Below are 13505 nucleotides of genomic sequence, written 5' to 3' on the forward strand. Positions count from 1 at the left end.
ATTCCTCACCTTTAATTCAGGTTGTTGTTATTGCTGTTGTTGTTTGATTTGAGCTCTATATATCAGTATCTCTCTTCTGACACAAACAGGAGCCAATCAAGCTACATGAAATTGCCTTTTTCATTTCCAATTTTTTCCATATTGGAAATACAACCCATTTATTCCAGTACCAAAAAGTGTTTATTTGTTTAGGAAGAGATATGCTTAAGGATAATTCTCTAATAATAATGTATTACCTGAGGGTGATACAACTCACAGTGGGAGCAAGAGGGAGCAAGAGTGATCAAGAGCAATAAATTAAATTTCTACTACTCTATTTAATTGATATGTTTCATTTTATGACAGTATTAATTCTCTAAATATTAAAAATAAAAGCCTGGGAAATCTATGTTAGTTCTTTTTGTGAACAGCTGAGAAATTGTGTATTGGGGCATTTTAAGTGGGAGAGTAAATTATATTCATTTTTGTAAATGCTGATCCCCAAATCTCAGCTTTGGGGATCTACTAATGTAAATACCCAGCAAAAGATAGCACAGCTAAATCTGTACTTGCCATTTTACTATCATCTCTCACCATTTCCAAACACACATTTGTTTGGAAATGATGGAGAAACTTCATTTTCTTTTCAACTCTGCTCTCCTAGTCTAGACCACTGTTATACTTGAACTGGAACCTTATTAGCCTTCTAATTTGCCTTCCTGTTTTCCCTGTGTCTCCATCTTCAACAATCTATTCACTCTACAAAAGTCAAAATTTACTTTAAAAACAGAAGTCAAGCAATGGCAAATCTTTATAAACAAAATCATTTGCCATCTTACTCATATTCAAATGTAAATACCTTATATGACTTAAAAGACTCTACAAGATCTTTTTTAATGTAATTTTATTGAGATATTCACATACCAGATAATCACCCAAAGTGTACAGTCAGTGGTTCACAGTATCATCATACAGTTGCACATTCATCACCACAATCAATTTTTGAACATTTTCATTACTCCAAAAATAAATAAATAAAAATAAGAAAAATTAAAAAAAAAAAAACACACCTGAAACATTCCATACACCATATCCCCCCTATTTTTTATTTATTTTTGTCTTTGTTTTCTTACTTACCTGTCCTCTAGTATCAGTCGCAAAAATATGGAATGCTTCATGAATTCACGTGTCATCCTTGTGTAGAGGCCATGCTAATCTTCTCTGTATTTTCCAATTTTAGTATATGTGCTGCTGAAGTAAGCACACTGACTCTTAATTTTATATCTCTTGTCCAGACACTTCTTCTGAACTTTAAGCCCACATATTCCAATTGCCTATGAAGGCTCATGGACATCTCAAAAATATCTTAAAGATAACTTTTGATCTTTTCCCCAGATTCTGGCTGGCAAACCAAAATCCTTGGAGTGCTCTTTATCCCTTTAACATCCTGTCCCTCACCCTTCCCATTCAGTCCATTACCAAGTCCTCATGATTCTACGTCCAACATGTATTCCTCCTCTGGTCTCTGTTCTCTCTAGTATGGTCCTCACCCCCACCCACACTGTGGGCCTTGCTGCTCCTTTTGGCCCTTCTTTCACCACAAAGACATCAGTGTTCATTTAGGGCTATATGTTAAATCGTACTTTAAAGTCCCTTTTTATTCTTAGGTTAAAATTTGGAAATCCTTAATATGGCTTTACAAGTCTATGTGTAATCAGACCTTCCTCTCCAATCCCAGGTCATGCCACACACACCCTCTGTAATTTTAGTAACATTCTTTAAATTCCCAGAGACTTTCTGAGCTCCCCCTCTCCCTTTCCAGTTTAGGGTTTTTGCACAAGCTCTACTTTTGTGCAACCCGTTCTACCAAGTGAATCCCCACTAATCCTCCGTCTCCAGTTAAACAGCAGCAAGACTTTATGTCCAGCAAGGCTTTATCCAATCCCTCAGACCAAATTAGCTCCTGTACCCCTTTTGTATCTCAGAGTTTCCTGAACTTTTCCTTTATTGCACCTATGGCAAGTGATAAGATTTATTTCATTGGATGATTGTTTGCTCAATATCTAGCTCCTCCATTGTTTTATAAGATCCAAGAGAGCAGAGTATGTGTCTGTGTTGTTCATGCTTTGGAACCAGGACCTGACACATAGAGGAGAGTCAATAAATATTTGTGCAGTGTTAGAAAATAAAGTTCACAAGCACTTTAAAATATTGTACATCAGAATGTGTATTAAATTTAAGACTATAATTAATGTATGTAAATGAATTATTGACTCCATTGTAGAGATCTTTAATTCAGGACTAAACCAAGCATATGCTGTGTTTCTGATCTGTCAAATTTTAGTAGTGTTACTACCAAAGAATGTATTTGGCATTAGAAAAAATTTTTATTGTTTGGAAACAAATATTTATTGGTCACCTACTGTTTGCCTTGTGTGGTTCCAGATACAGCCGGGAAACATCTGGTTTGCAGCTTACTTTCCCATGGGAGACAGACAGTAAACAAGTATACAGATAATTTCAGCTCGTAAATACTACGAGCTGAATAAAACAAGTAATGGGAGAGTGTGTGACGTGGGTAGGGTGGTTAGAGAAGTCCTTTTTTAGAAGGTGACGTTTGAATGACAGGAAGAGCCAGCCATTGAAGATGTGGGGAAGAGGCTTCCTGGCAGAGGGAGTGGCACAAGCAGAAGCACTGAGGCATAGGTTCAACCTGGCATGTTCTAGAAACACAGGGGTCACCAGTCACCCAGCCTGTGGTGAATACAGGAAAGAGGGCAAGCCTTTAGAGTTAAAGATACCTTGATTTGAAATTCTGACTCTGCCCCTTACTGGCTAGTTATTGCAAATGGGACAATAATGGTATCCAGCTCATAGGATTGTTGCTAAATATGATAAAAAGGTAAATAGTAGTAATAATGTGCATCATTGATAATTTATGTTGAACATAATACACTTTCTATTGAATTTATTTCTTGCAACAGTAAAATGGATGCTACTTAAACTTATGCTTTGTTTATGTGTTTAATATTTTATGAATTGATGATCTTTTAAAACAATCTGTGAAGTTCCCAATTATTTACATTCATATATGCATTGATTTCTCACAAAAGGTTAAAAAGCTGAAGAGAGAACTCTCACAGATGAAGCAAGAATTGCTCTATAAAGAACAAGGCTTTGAAACATTGCAACAGTGAGTATAAAAACACTGAAATTGACTTTAGAATAACTGAGAGTCCCCTAACAATACCAAAGAAACTAGAAGTACAGAGAACATAAGAGATTTCTCAGAGACATTAAAAAAAAAAGCACAAAAGTAAACAGCTCAAAGCCTTGCACCAAAAAAACTAAAAGTAATCAAACTACAACAAAAAGCTTGGGGAAATCAATACACTTTGAAAAGGTCTGAAGTTATTATTAATCATTGGAGATTCAAAGAAACCAGAGTAGAAAAATGTAGCTTTGTCTCCTGGGCACCTGCCAACCTACTCTAAAATGTGGTAGAGAGCTAAGATGAGAGGCACAAGCACTTTCTCTCCACCTTCTGCTCTAGAGACTGGACTGGATGGGACTTCTGCTTGATCCCCATAGTGGCCTATCAGGGCAGCAACAGCAAGAGCCTGTGTTCCTTAGTCTCTGTGTTCCTTCTGTTCTTTCCAGTTCAATACTAAAATCTGAGGGGTTGTTGGCATGGCTTTAGGGTGGAAGAAGTTTAATGAAAATGCAGATGACAAAGGCTAGCAGGGTCTAGAAATTCCTGCTCCGTTTCCTAAAAGCCCCTTCTCCCTGCTCATGGGTCTCACCTCACAATTTCCACCCCACATAGTCTTTAATGCAAAGGAGAAGCCTATGGTTTTCACAGCCCCATGGCCACGGAGAGGAGCGAAGGTTTTTACCTTGAAAGGCATCCAGTTGCTTTCTCCTTCCCTCCTCCATGATACAGGGCTTGATACTGCAAATTGTGCCTCAGTACTTTTAGGGATTTCCCAGATCAAGTGTTTTGTCCAGGTAGGTTTCATGTTCTTCTCTGCATCTCCCTCAGTAGCACCTCAGGAATGCCACACTGGTCCCAGGAAGCACCTGTGTAAAGTATCCAGCTCAGTCTCTTTTCCCTGTGAACTCCTATTCTGACTTCTACTCCTAGGCAATTTGGAATAATTAGGGCAGCAAGATAGTACCCCCTTTAGAGATGTGTGGTTCTGGCCAGGTAAACATAAGCTGATTGTTCTCTGTGTTGGAATGGTGAGTTATATTTTGGGACTCCCAGTCACAATTGTGGACCACCAGCCACATGACTTCAGTTTCCAGTGAGTGGGCTTCTCTTTTGCCTACTCACCTCATGAAATTATGACCATGTTATTCTTTCAGATGCTCCCAGCTTTGCAGGGCTCAAATCTTGACTGCATGTCAGAATAATGGGGAGAGCTCTTAAAAGAATACCTGTTTCTGGTCTCCATCCCAGAGTTTAAGAGGTCCCCAGGTGATTCCCGATTATAACCTCGTCCTAAGAACCTCATTTGGTTGCAAAGCTCTCCAGAAAACTGGGCAGATCTAGGCTGACATGGATGTGTTTTTTAAAAATAATTGTGTTATCAACATAAAGGAGGGCTTTGTGCTAGGGAAGGGGAAAGAAGAGTGCCATAAAATGCTTAGCCATACAGTAAACCTTTTTAAGACACATGAAATTATAATTTATGTCACCACCTGAGAGTAAAGGTTAGCCAGGCTTGCTATTTTTGTTATATTGATGTAACAATGCTGTATTGTTTCAAAGTAGTTTACTTGGGAGCAATTTTTATAGGAATCTAAGGCATGTTTTAGAATCTGTCAATAACATTCCACAACAAAACAATAGACATTTGTTGTAGAAATCAGGCATTCTCTTGGAATGATTCTAATCCCTTGAACCAAGAACGGAAAGATATGATATCTAGCATCAGAGACCTCTCTTGTTGTCTTAACTGTAGACAAAATAAAGCCATTTTCATTCAAATGTGAACCACCACACTACAATCATCATATATGATAGTCAATTGAACCCAGAGATCATACTTTCAGGAAACCACATTCCTGATAGTATGAAGGGACTTTACTTGTGGATGTAACAGCAAATATATTTCAGGAAAAGATTTAAATAGAATTCTACTGTGGGTTTTTATACCTTTTTCACTTATTCACAATAGAAAGGAATATTTTTGTTGAATCTGGATTTTTGGCATTTAAACTCAGGCTCTTGTTTTACTTAGTATAGTAGTTTTATGCTGAGTGAACGAGCATAGTTTTGTTCTTTGTTACTCATGTCAGTCTGTGGTACCAAATTTGGCTTTGACTAAGGGTGGCCAAAAGTAGAGTAGCATAGCTTGTGTGTAGATGGATACCAGAAAAATAGATATTTCCACCTTGTCTCCTCTAGTGTGCACTCAGAATTGGAAAATGGCAAGTGTTGAAACACCTGGCAAGCCAAAAAGCATTTACAAGTTTCATGAAAGTTTGACTTTGGGTGTATACATTTTCATTGAAGGCATGCAAATGGTAATCTTTTCTCTTTCAGAGGAGACCAAGATTTAGGGGGAAAAAATAACTATAATGTACACACAAGCCAAAATCTTATTTATTTATTTATTTTAAGGAAAAAATATGTATCTTCAACTTGGTAAATTCTCAAATTAAGAACAAAGAACACAGTACTTTGTTTTAAAATTTAGCAAATATGCCCACATTTTATTTATGGTCAGTTAGGGTCAAAAGAGAGAAAATGTGGGAAATGAAAAGTGGAGGAGAAAAAGGAGAAGCGTGGAGATAAAGGGGAAAAGTGGTGTTTAAAGTAAAGTAGAGAAGTTCAAAGGAGGCTGAAGAAAAGGAAAGACAGACCAAAAGGGATTTCCTGGTGAATGCTGATTTGAGATGGCTTGTTTCTGCAAGTGGAGAATCTTGGGCACCATGATTGGCTGGGGAGATCCAGGAGCATGATAGTGAAGAAAGTATTTAAACCGTTTTTTTAAAAGAAGTAGGTAAGGTGCTTGGGCCCTTCAAACACAGAGAATTGGGTTCCATGAAACCCTCAGACACAGGTTGATTATGTGAAACATAAGGACATTTGGTGAGCAGACCTGCAGGATCTCGTGGAAGGGTTCCTTATTCAATATTGGTTGACCAGTGGACATATCTGCCCTCAGCATTATTCCTAAATTTGAACTTATTTAAGCATGGCAAGCAATTTTATCTCATTTCCTAACTTTCATATTAATGGAGTAAATGCCTTTTTAGATGTTTAAAAAGAAATAAGAAACTAACTACAAATCCAAATATTGTATGATACTCACTAGCATAAGTGATAATTGCTACCATTTATTAACAGCCTGCCAAGCTGCAGGCACTGGACTAGCTTCTGCACAAACGTGATGTCACATAAAATAGTCAGCGGTGTTGAATCCTGTAATTCCTTAGGCTGTCCAGTCTGTTGGCATTACTGTCGTCTGCTAAAGCGTTTACCTCTGCCCTTTACCTTCTCAAGGAAGAGATTGGGATCAACATGTGAGTGAGGTTTGAGTTCAGCCAGTGGTGGGATCATCCAAACAGTCTGAAGACAGGAGAAGATGTATTTATTTCAGCCCGAAAGTGATTAGAGCTGGGCTGGATATGTGATAGGGGGTAGGAGAAATCTTAGCTAGAAGGGATTAGAAGAGAAAGGAGAAACAATCAGCTTTGAAAGGATGATATTGTATGTGAGAGGCAAGTAGTAAGATTATCAGTCAACTAAGACAATCCAAAAAAGCAGTGTCTCCTGCCAGGTTAACTTGTTTTCTGTCATTCTTTGATTTTTTTTTTTTCTTTTTTAACAGAATTGATAAAAAAATGTCTGGAGGCCAGAGTGGGTATGAACTTAGTGAAGCCAAAGCCATTCTAATTGAACTGAAGTCTATCAGAAAGGCTATTAGCTCAGGAGAAAAAGAAAAACAAGATCTGATGCAGGTATGTTGCAGAGCACTTTGGTGGGCCAAGCTATGACCTTCTGGGGTTCTTGAGGCAAAAGGTCTCCATCAGAATCTGAGTGGCCTTTATCACCAAATAGCCCAGACTTTGTCCCCATAGGAGAATGAATGGGATGGGCATTAAGGCAAACCGACCATCTTGGAGAAGGACAGATTGGTTTCAAGGCTCTGATACTGCTTATTTGAAAACAGGCTTTAGATATCCTTCAAGACAGTGGGTGGTGGACCCTATGAAGAGATTAGCTGCTTGGTGCACCCTGGAATTCACTGAAAACTTCATGTGGGACCCAGATAAGAAGGTTGTCTAAAGTAGTGATTATCATTCCCAGATATATGTATTATAGATAATGTCATTCATCCCCAGTAGGCAGAGGGTAAGCCTTGAGGAGAGGGAGGGGGAAGGCACTGAGGAGCTTAGAAAAGCCTCTGAGATTCTGAGATGCTAGGAGTGGGGTGGGGAATGCTGTCCCAGCTGAGGGCCACCTATATAATCTTCCTGTAAAAGCTGCTAATGACAGTAGGTACCCTGGTTATACCTGTATGGTTCTCACCCATGGGTTTTAGCTCCAAATGACCCAGTCTCATGTATGGTAAAAACAAAACAGCCATAGAGTGGTCAGTATTCTGCATGTATAATATCTGTACTTGCAAGATGTTGTCAAGTTTTTAAAAAAGGGTGTATCTCCTCTTCCCTGCTCTCCATCCCATAATTATCACAAGCACCAAGAAGTCATATTTCTATTTGGAGTTCTTTACTTTGCTGAGTAATGATTCGTTTGAAGTCTGGGAAAGTGTTAGCTCCAGTGGTGATGTTTGCATTCTTAACAGAGCCTCTCCATTTAAATACCATATTCAGCGACTCCATGTCTGTTTTTAAAATCCTGGTTGAATATTGACAAATATTCTTGAACCCACATAATTTGCATTTTAGGAATTTAACTCACAAGAAGAGATCTAATAGAAAATGCAATAATAATAATTACAAATACTTAGTGCTAGGCACTCTACTAACTGCCTTGCTTATAAATGACTTATTTAATCCTCACAACAATCCTAAAGGTAGGCACTGTTATTATCCTCAGTTTACAGATGAAGAAATTACAGCCTAGAGAAGTTAAATAACTTCCTTAAAGTCACACAGCTGGTACTGGCAAGACTGGGCTTCAAAGCCGGGCAGTCTTGCTCCAGAAGATAAGGTTTTAAAAAAATATATATATATGTAAGACTTTAGCTTTATATTTTTTGTTTTTGTTCCACAATGATCCAGTTGATTAGGTAATTCCTAAAATACATGTTAAAAAAAAAAAGTTAATAGGACTTGAACAAATTTATTTGGAACCTTATAATTCAGCAACTTTAGGTCATCTTTGATTCTTCCATGTAAACTTTGGATTCATATACAAGTCAGATTAAATTAAAAGATTGGATTCCTTTCAATTACTAAAGTGTATAGAATCATTAATTAGTAGATACAGATAGATAATACAGAGTTCAAAAGGGACATTAGATTTCTTCTGTGACTTTCAAACCTCTCTGACATTAAGAAATATATTTTCCATCAAAACCCAATAACACATAAATTTGTTTACCTGTAGGTAAACACATACACAAACATACCACAAATTTCACAAAAATACGCATACTCTTAATACTGGTAATGTACTCTGGTTTTATTTTCTAGTCACTTCTATTTCCTTAAAAAACATATTAATACAATCCACTGAATTGATTTAGTGCATTGTCACCATAGATAGATTTGAAAACCCCTAATCTAGTCCACCCTTTTCACTTTGCAATGAGAAAATAGAAAAGACTTGCCCAAGGACACTAAAAGTTTTCTTTTTTCTTTTCTATAATATATTATTTGATATGACCATTTCCAATGCTTTTAGAAATCCCTTTTTAGTATACAGTTTGTATAAATATCCCTCTTTGAGAAAATAGAGAAGGTTAAGTAATACATCAGATCTGTATATTTCTAATTCCTTATGAGAATTTCAAATTTGAGGATTTAATCCTGGCTCTTCTTAAAGATGATAATAATGGGTTTCTGACTATTTTTACTAGTATTGTGGGTTTTTTTGTTGTTTTTTTTTTTTTTAACAATTTAGATAAGGTTTTTCTTCTTAATGCTTTCATACTTGCTCATATCCTTCCTCTAAAGTGAACCCAGTTTATATTAAACCTGGGTGCAGACAGCTGGCACATTAGGTTTTTGAGGGTTTTTCTTTTTTTCCCACACATTAGCTTTTGATTATTTACTTTACCAAATCAAATGTGTCACCATAAGGCCATTGCCACTCAGCATCACAGCCCCTGGGCCTCAGTTTCCTAATCTCTAACGTTAGGGTGGGCTAAATTCATCTCTTGGGTGCTGACCAGACCTAAAATGGTGTATTACAGAAGTTTTCTTGCTGTATCTAAAATGAAATTACATTACACAGGTGTTCCATGTTTCCATTATTTTTACTGCAAAAAGTGAGTGGTTCCTATTAAAATAAAGACTTCTTAATGAAATTTTAAAAATAAAAAGTATATTTATTAAATGTAAAAAAACCATTATTCTTGGGAAAGGTAAGTTGTTTAATGTGACATCACATACTTTCAGAGCCTCAGTGCATGTGGAAAATTCTACTGGTTTTTTTTTTTTCAATAATTTAAAGTAATAAGTACCAACTAAATTAAAGTAATGGGTTTTTTCCTATTGTGTTTAGCCCTTTCAGGTTAATTTTGCCTGGTGGGGAAGGGTCGCGCTCTTAAATATGAAGTTCTATGAGATACTTTGTATTTCCTGCAGAGTCTTGCTAAGCTGCAGGAGCGGTTTCATTTGGACCAGAGCATTGGCAAATCTGAGCCAGACTTGGGATCCAGTCCTGTGAATTCTCATCTGTCTCTCTCCAGACAGACTCTTGATGCTGGGTCACAAACCAGCATTTCCGGAGATGTAAGTTACATATGTGAAAGGGGTGGCCTCAGTGCTGTTCTTATAAGCCTTAATTGCAATATGGATGGAGACCTGGAACAGGAGCTAGATGTGTGGGTGGATTTTGGCTGTGTTTCATATGTAAGATTGGTTTGAAAAATCAACCCTGTCTTTTCTGTCTAGGTGCCAAGTATATCAGGATCTGTCCATAAGAAGAGCTTTGTTCAAACTTTCTCATGTTGTATTTATTCAGAGATGCTGTGGAAAGGCTGGAGACACATAAGAATTTTAACTTTTTCCTGTCAAGTTTAGAGTTCTTTCAAGCAAATATTAAGACTAATGGGAAATATTAACATAAACATTTAAACTAACAAGAAAACTTATTTTCCGGAATCAAAAGTTGATTGTATTAAAATGTTGGATTTGTGGTTTATACTTGACATTATAAAATATTTTTAAGGTGGCCTAGATATTATTAACTATTTTGTGTTCTCCCTTTGGGTATGTTATTAGTAGGTGCTTTTTCATAAGTTACCAATTATTTTTGTATTCTCATATGCTTCTTTGTGAAGTAAGTGCCATGAAAGTAAAAGTCAAATAGAGATCAACAGTAGGACTCAGCTGTTGAAAAACTGATTCTTGAAACTTCAAGAATTTAACTTAGTTTATATTTTGTGCTGTTGAAAGCTAAATGATGGAAATTTTGGCTCATAGAGACAAAGAAATTAGTTCCAGCTCATAAATTTTATTGACCTGTACACCCTTCAGAAACTCTTAGATACCAGAGACATTTACCTGATATTTTGTTTTGAATATGTATGGAGAAAGTGGTGTTAAAAACTTAGTCTTTTAAAAAATGGAGAAGTTTGAATTAAAAAGAAATGTTTTCCCCTGCTGAGTCTATAAAGCTAGTTCCTTTGAAAACTAGTGTTCTCAATTTCAGTACCATTGTCTTCAGCTTTTCAATTACTTTTACTTCCTAGGAACAAAAGCAGTTTACTTCATTCATTAGCAGAGTTAATTGATTTTTTCCTTTTTTTTTTTTTTTTTTTTTTTTTTACTAGATTGGAATGAGAAGTAGATCAAATTTAGCTGAAAAGGTCAGGCTAAGCCTACAGTATGAAGAAGCCAAAAGAAGGTAATGACAGAGGAGCTGTTTAGTTCAATGGTCGGTGGGTCCAGTGTTTTTTTTGTGTTTTTTTTTTTCCCCCAGCATTAATCTGTACTCCTATAGTGACATCTGCTGGGCACTCGCACACGAGGTTGCCTTAAGCATACTTACCAAGATTACCCTTCTTGTGTACAGAATATAAGGGTAGAAGTGTCTCTTTTCTCCCCTCTACCTCTTCCCTCTCCCCTCCCCACCCAAAGCTGAACCCTGAAGAACAGAGAGAATTAATGAGAAGCTGTGTGGGAATGAAATTGTCCCCTTCTCTCCTGGAAAAAAAGAAGCTTTGAGTTTGTGCAATATTTGCTCATAATTAAAAGTGAGATGATTACTTTCTCAGATACAAGCATGATATAATGGCTCAGGTATAGGACTTAATAGCTATTGAGGAGTTCCGAGGTAAATATCTTTAAGTGCCTTGCTTTGCTTTGAAGTGAGGACTAATTGCTAATGGCCTTGAAGGTGCTGAAGTGACTCTTCTCCTTTACTTATTTCAGGGAGAAGAAAGAAAGGTGCTTATTTCTTTTACTTTATAAACTCTTTTTAACTCCTGTGCTATCTTTTCCTTACCTTGTGATTCTGATTGGGCAAGACATGAGAGACTTCATCGTCCTTATCTAGTAGTTCAACTCAGAATGTTTTCATAATACCAAACACCTCACTGATTTTGAGGAAGAGGGTCATACTGATACACTTGATTTCATTATATTCCTTTTAAGAGCTTAAAAATGCTGTTGATATATTATTTAGGAAGACATTGGGGGAAACTGTATCATCACACTGAAGGAGACAAGGAATTTATCAGGTTCCTATTCATGAGTATGAGCAGCTCAGCAGAGAACCTGCTATAGTGTCCTGGGTTCCCAAACAGGGAAGACAATTTGAACATAGAGAACACAGGGCTCTGATTCTGAAGTATATCCATTATTGTTGATGATGAAATGTAAAAGTAATTATTCTAAGTTCTTGGAGGTTATCTGACTTAAACAAAGTAATTATTTAAGTCAGCCTAAATACAACATTGACTGGATGTAGCATCACTTGATTCCTGATTTACTAAAAGGAACCTAAGTTTTGTTCTACCAGTTATTAGCCTTGTGAGCCTGAGAAAGCCTTAGTCTTTCTGGACAACAGTTTATTTAACTAATTTAATACCTCTACATTTTCTAAGGTAGATTATAAATTTCTTGAGTTAGGGAAAAATTTCATGTACTTTATTGGCTCCTCCTCAGTGCCCAAACTCTAGGGCATTGCCCTTAGTGAGTACTGACAGCTGATTTGTTGCTTGGTGCCCTGGAGATGTGAAAGCTTTCGGGTGGAGGAGCTATCTGTGCCCTTAGTATTATAAGCATGCTAACCCTTTAGCAGCCAAAACGCCTGGGTTCTGCTGTGAACAGAGCCCAGGATTTGTGTGTTTCTCCAAAGGAGAATTGCTATAATTCAGAATTAATCTTGGTGAGCCAGGCCTTATGCACCTGGGTTCTTTTTGGCTTTCCTATTGGTGGATCTACTTGAGCTTTTGCTTTACTTTGGCCAGTAACAGTTAATTCCACGTGGGGCTTTCTAGGTATTCCTGGAATTTTTTTTTTTTTTTTTTTTCATATTGTGCTCCCCAAATATGGAAAACCCTTTTCAAAATAAAATCCAAGACCTACATAATACCCAATCATATAAGTAATAGGGCCCTTTGTTTCCTCTCTTACCATGTTGCTCCTAGCTCAATTTAATTAAATCACATCAAAAGTTAAAACAGTGTTTCTTTCCCACTTAGTTGCATTGCTATTCTATTACTATTTGGGTTTTATTTTAAAATTATTAGCAATGCTGAAGATAAGACAAATCTCAAGGGTTTTTGCATATGTTGAAAATGCTTTTTCCTCCTCAATTCTGAATAAGTAAAGAGGCGGGTTGTGTTCTCTGAAAACTGTTTTCTCTTCCAGCCTTTGTTTTATGTGCTTAATGAAGCTAATAATATCATGCTTATTTAGCATTTTGATGATTAATTTTCCAGTACATTGAGACAGTTGTTTATGGTTTTGTGGTTAAAGCTGAAGAGTAGCTGATGTTACATCTATCGTAAGTGCAGACAATGTGTGAAAATCAGAAGTGCATTAGATATATGGTACCAATTAAAGATGGCAATTTTATTTTTAACTACAAAAAAGGAAATTATGGCACAAGAATGTAAAACTACTTCTATTTTTATTCCTGATTATGGTTTTGTTCACCTTTTCTCTTCCCTTGTATAATTTTCCCCATCAAAAAGGAAAACAACCCCTCCCCCTTTTCTTTGTGTTTTTCCTATGCTGTTGTGTGTTGTAACATATCCAAGGTAATTGTCCAATATATTTTTTTTTTAATAGGAACCTGATTTCTTGTGCCAACGTCAGGTGTGTTTTTAGGATACCTTGATCTTGTGCTTCTGCCTTTTACCTTTTGAAAA

At 36.7% G+C, this 13505-nt stretch overlaps 1 protein-coding gene and 1 non-coding gene across 6 annotated transcripts in view; one reads left to right on the forward strand and one right to left on the reverse strand.

Moving 5' to 3' along the window:
* Positions 1-13505, forward strand: part of WWC2 (WW and C2 domain containing 2) — a 255600-nt gene that overhangs the window by 166566 nt on the left and 75529 nt on the right. For all 5 annotated transcript variants that reach the window (XM_037831062.1, XM_037831063.1, XM_037831064.1 and 2 more), the window contains 4 exons: positions 3093-3172; positions 6822-6951; positions 9769-9915; positions 10959-11032. In XM_037831062.1, the coding sequence (XP_037686990.1) occupies positions 3093-3172; positions 6822-6951; positions 9769-9915; positions 10959-11032 (431 nt within the window). The remainder of the gene's footprint in view (positions 1-3092; positions 3173-6821; positions 6952-9768; positions 9916-10958; positions 11033-13505) is intronic.
* Positions 1138-1243, reverse strand: LOC119530764. The gene has a single exon (XR_005216144.1). It is a non-coding gene; the product is annotated as a U6 spliceosomal RNA (small nuclear RNA).

The sequence above is a fragment of the Choloepus didactylus genome, chromosome 3, assembly GCF_015220235.1.
Source record: "Choloepus didactylus isolate mChoDid1 chromosome 3, mChoDid1.pri, whole genome shotgun sequence".
In the NCBI taxonomy this organism is placed as follows: domain Eukaryota; kingdom Metazoa; phylum Chordata; class Mammalia; order Pilosa; family Megalonychidae; genus Choloepus; species Choloepus didactylus.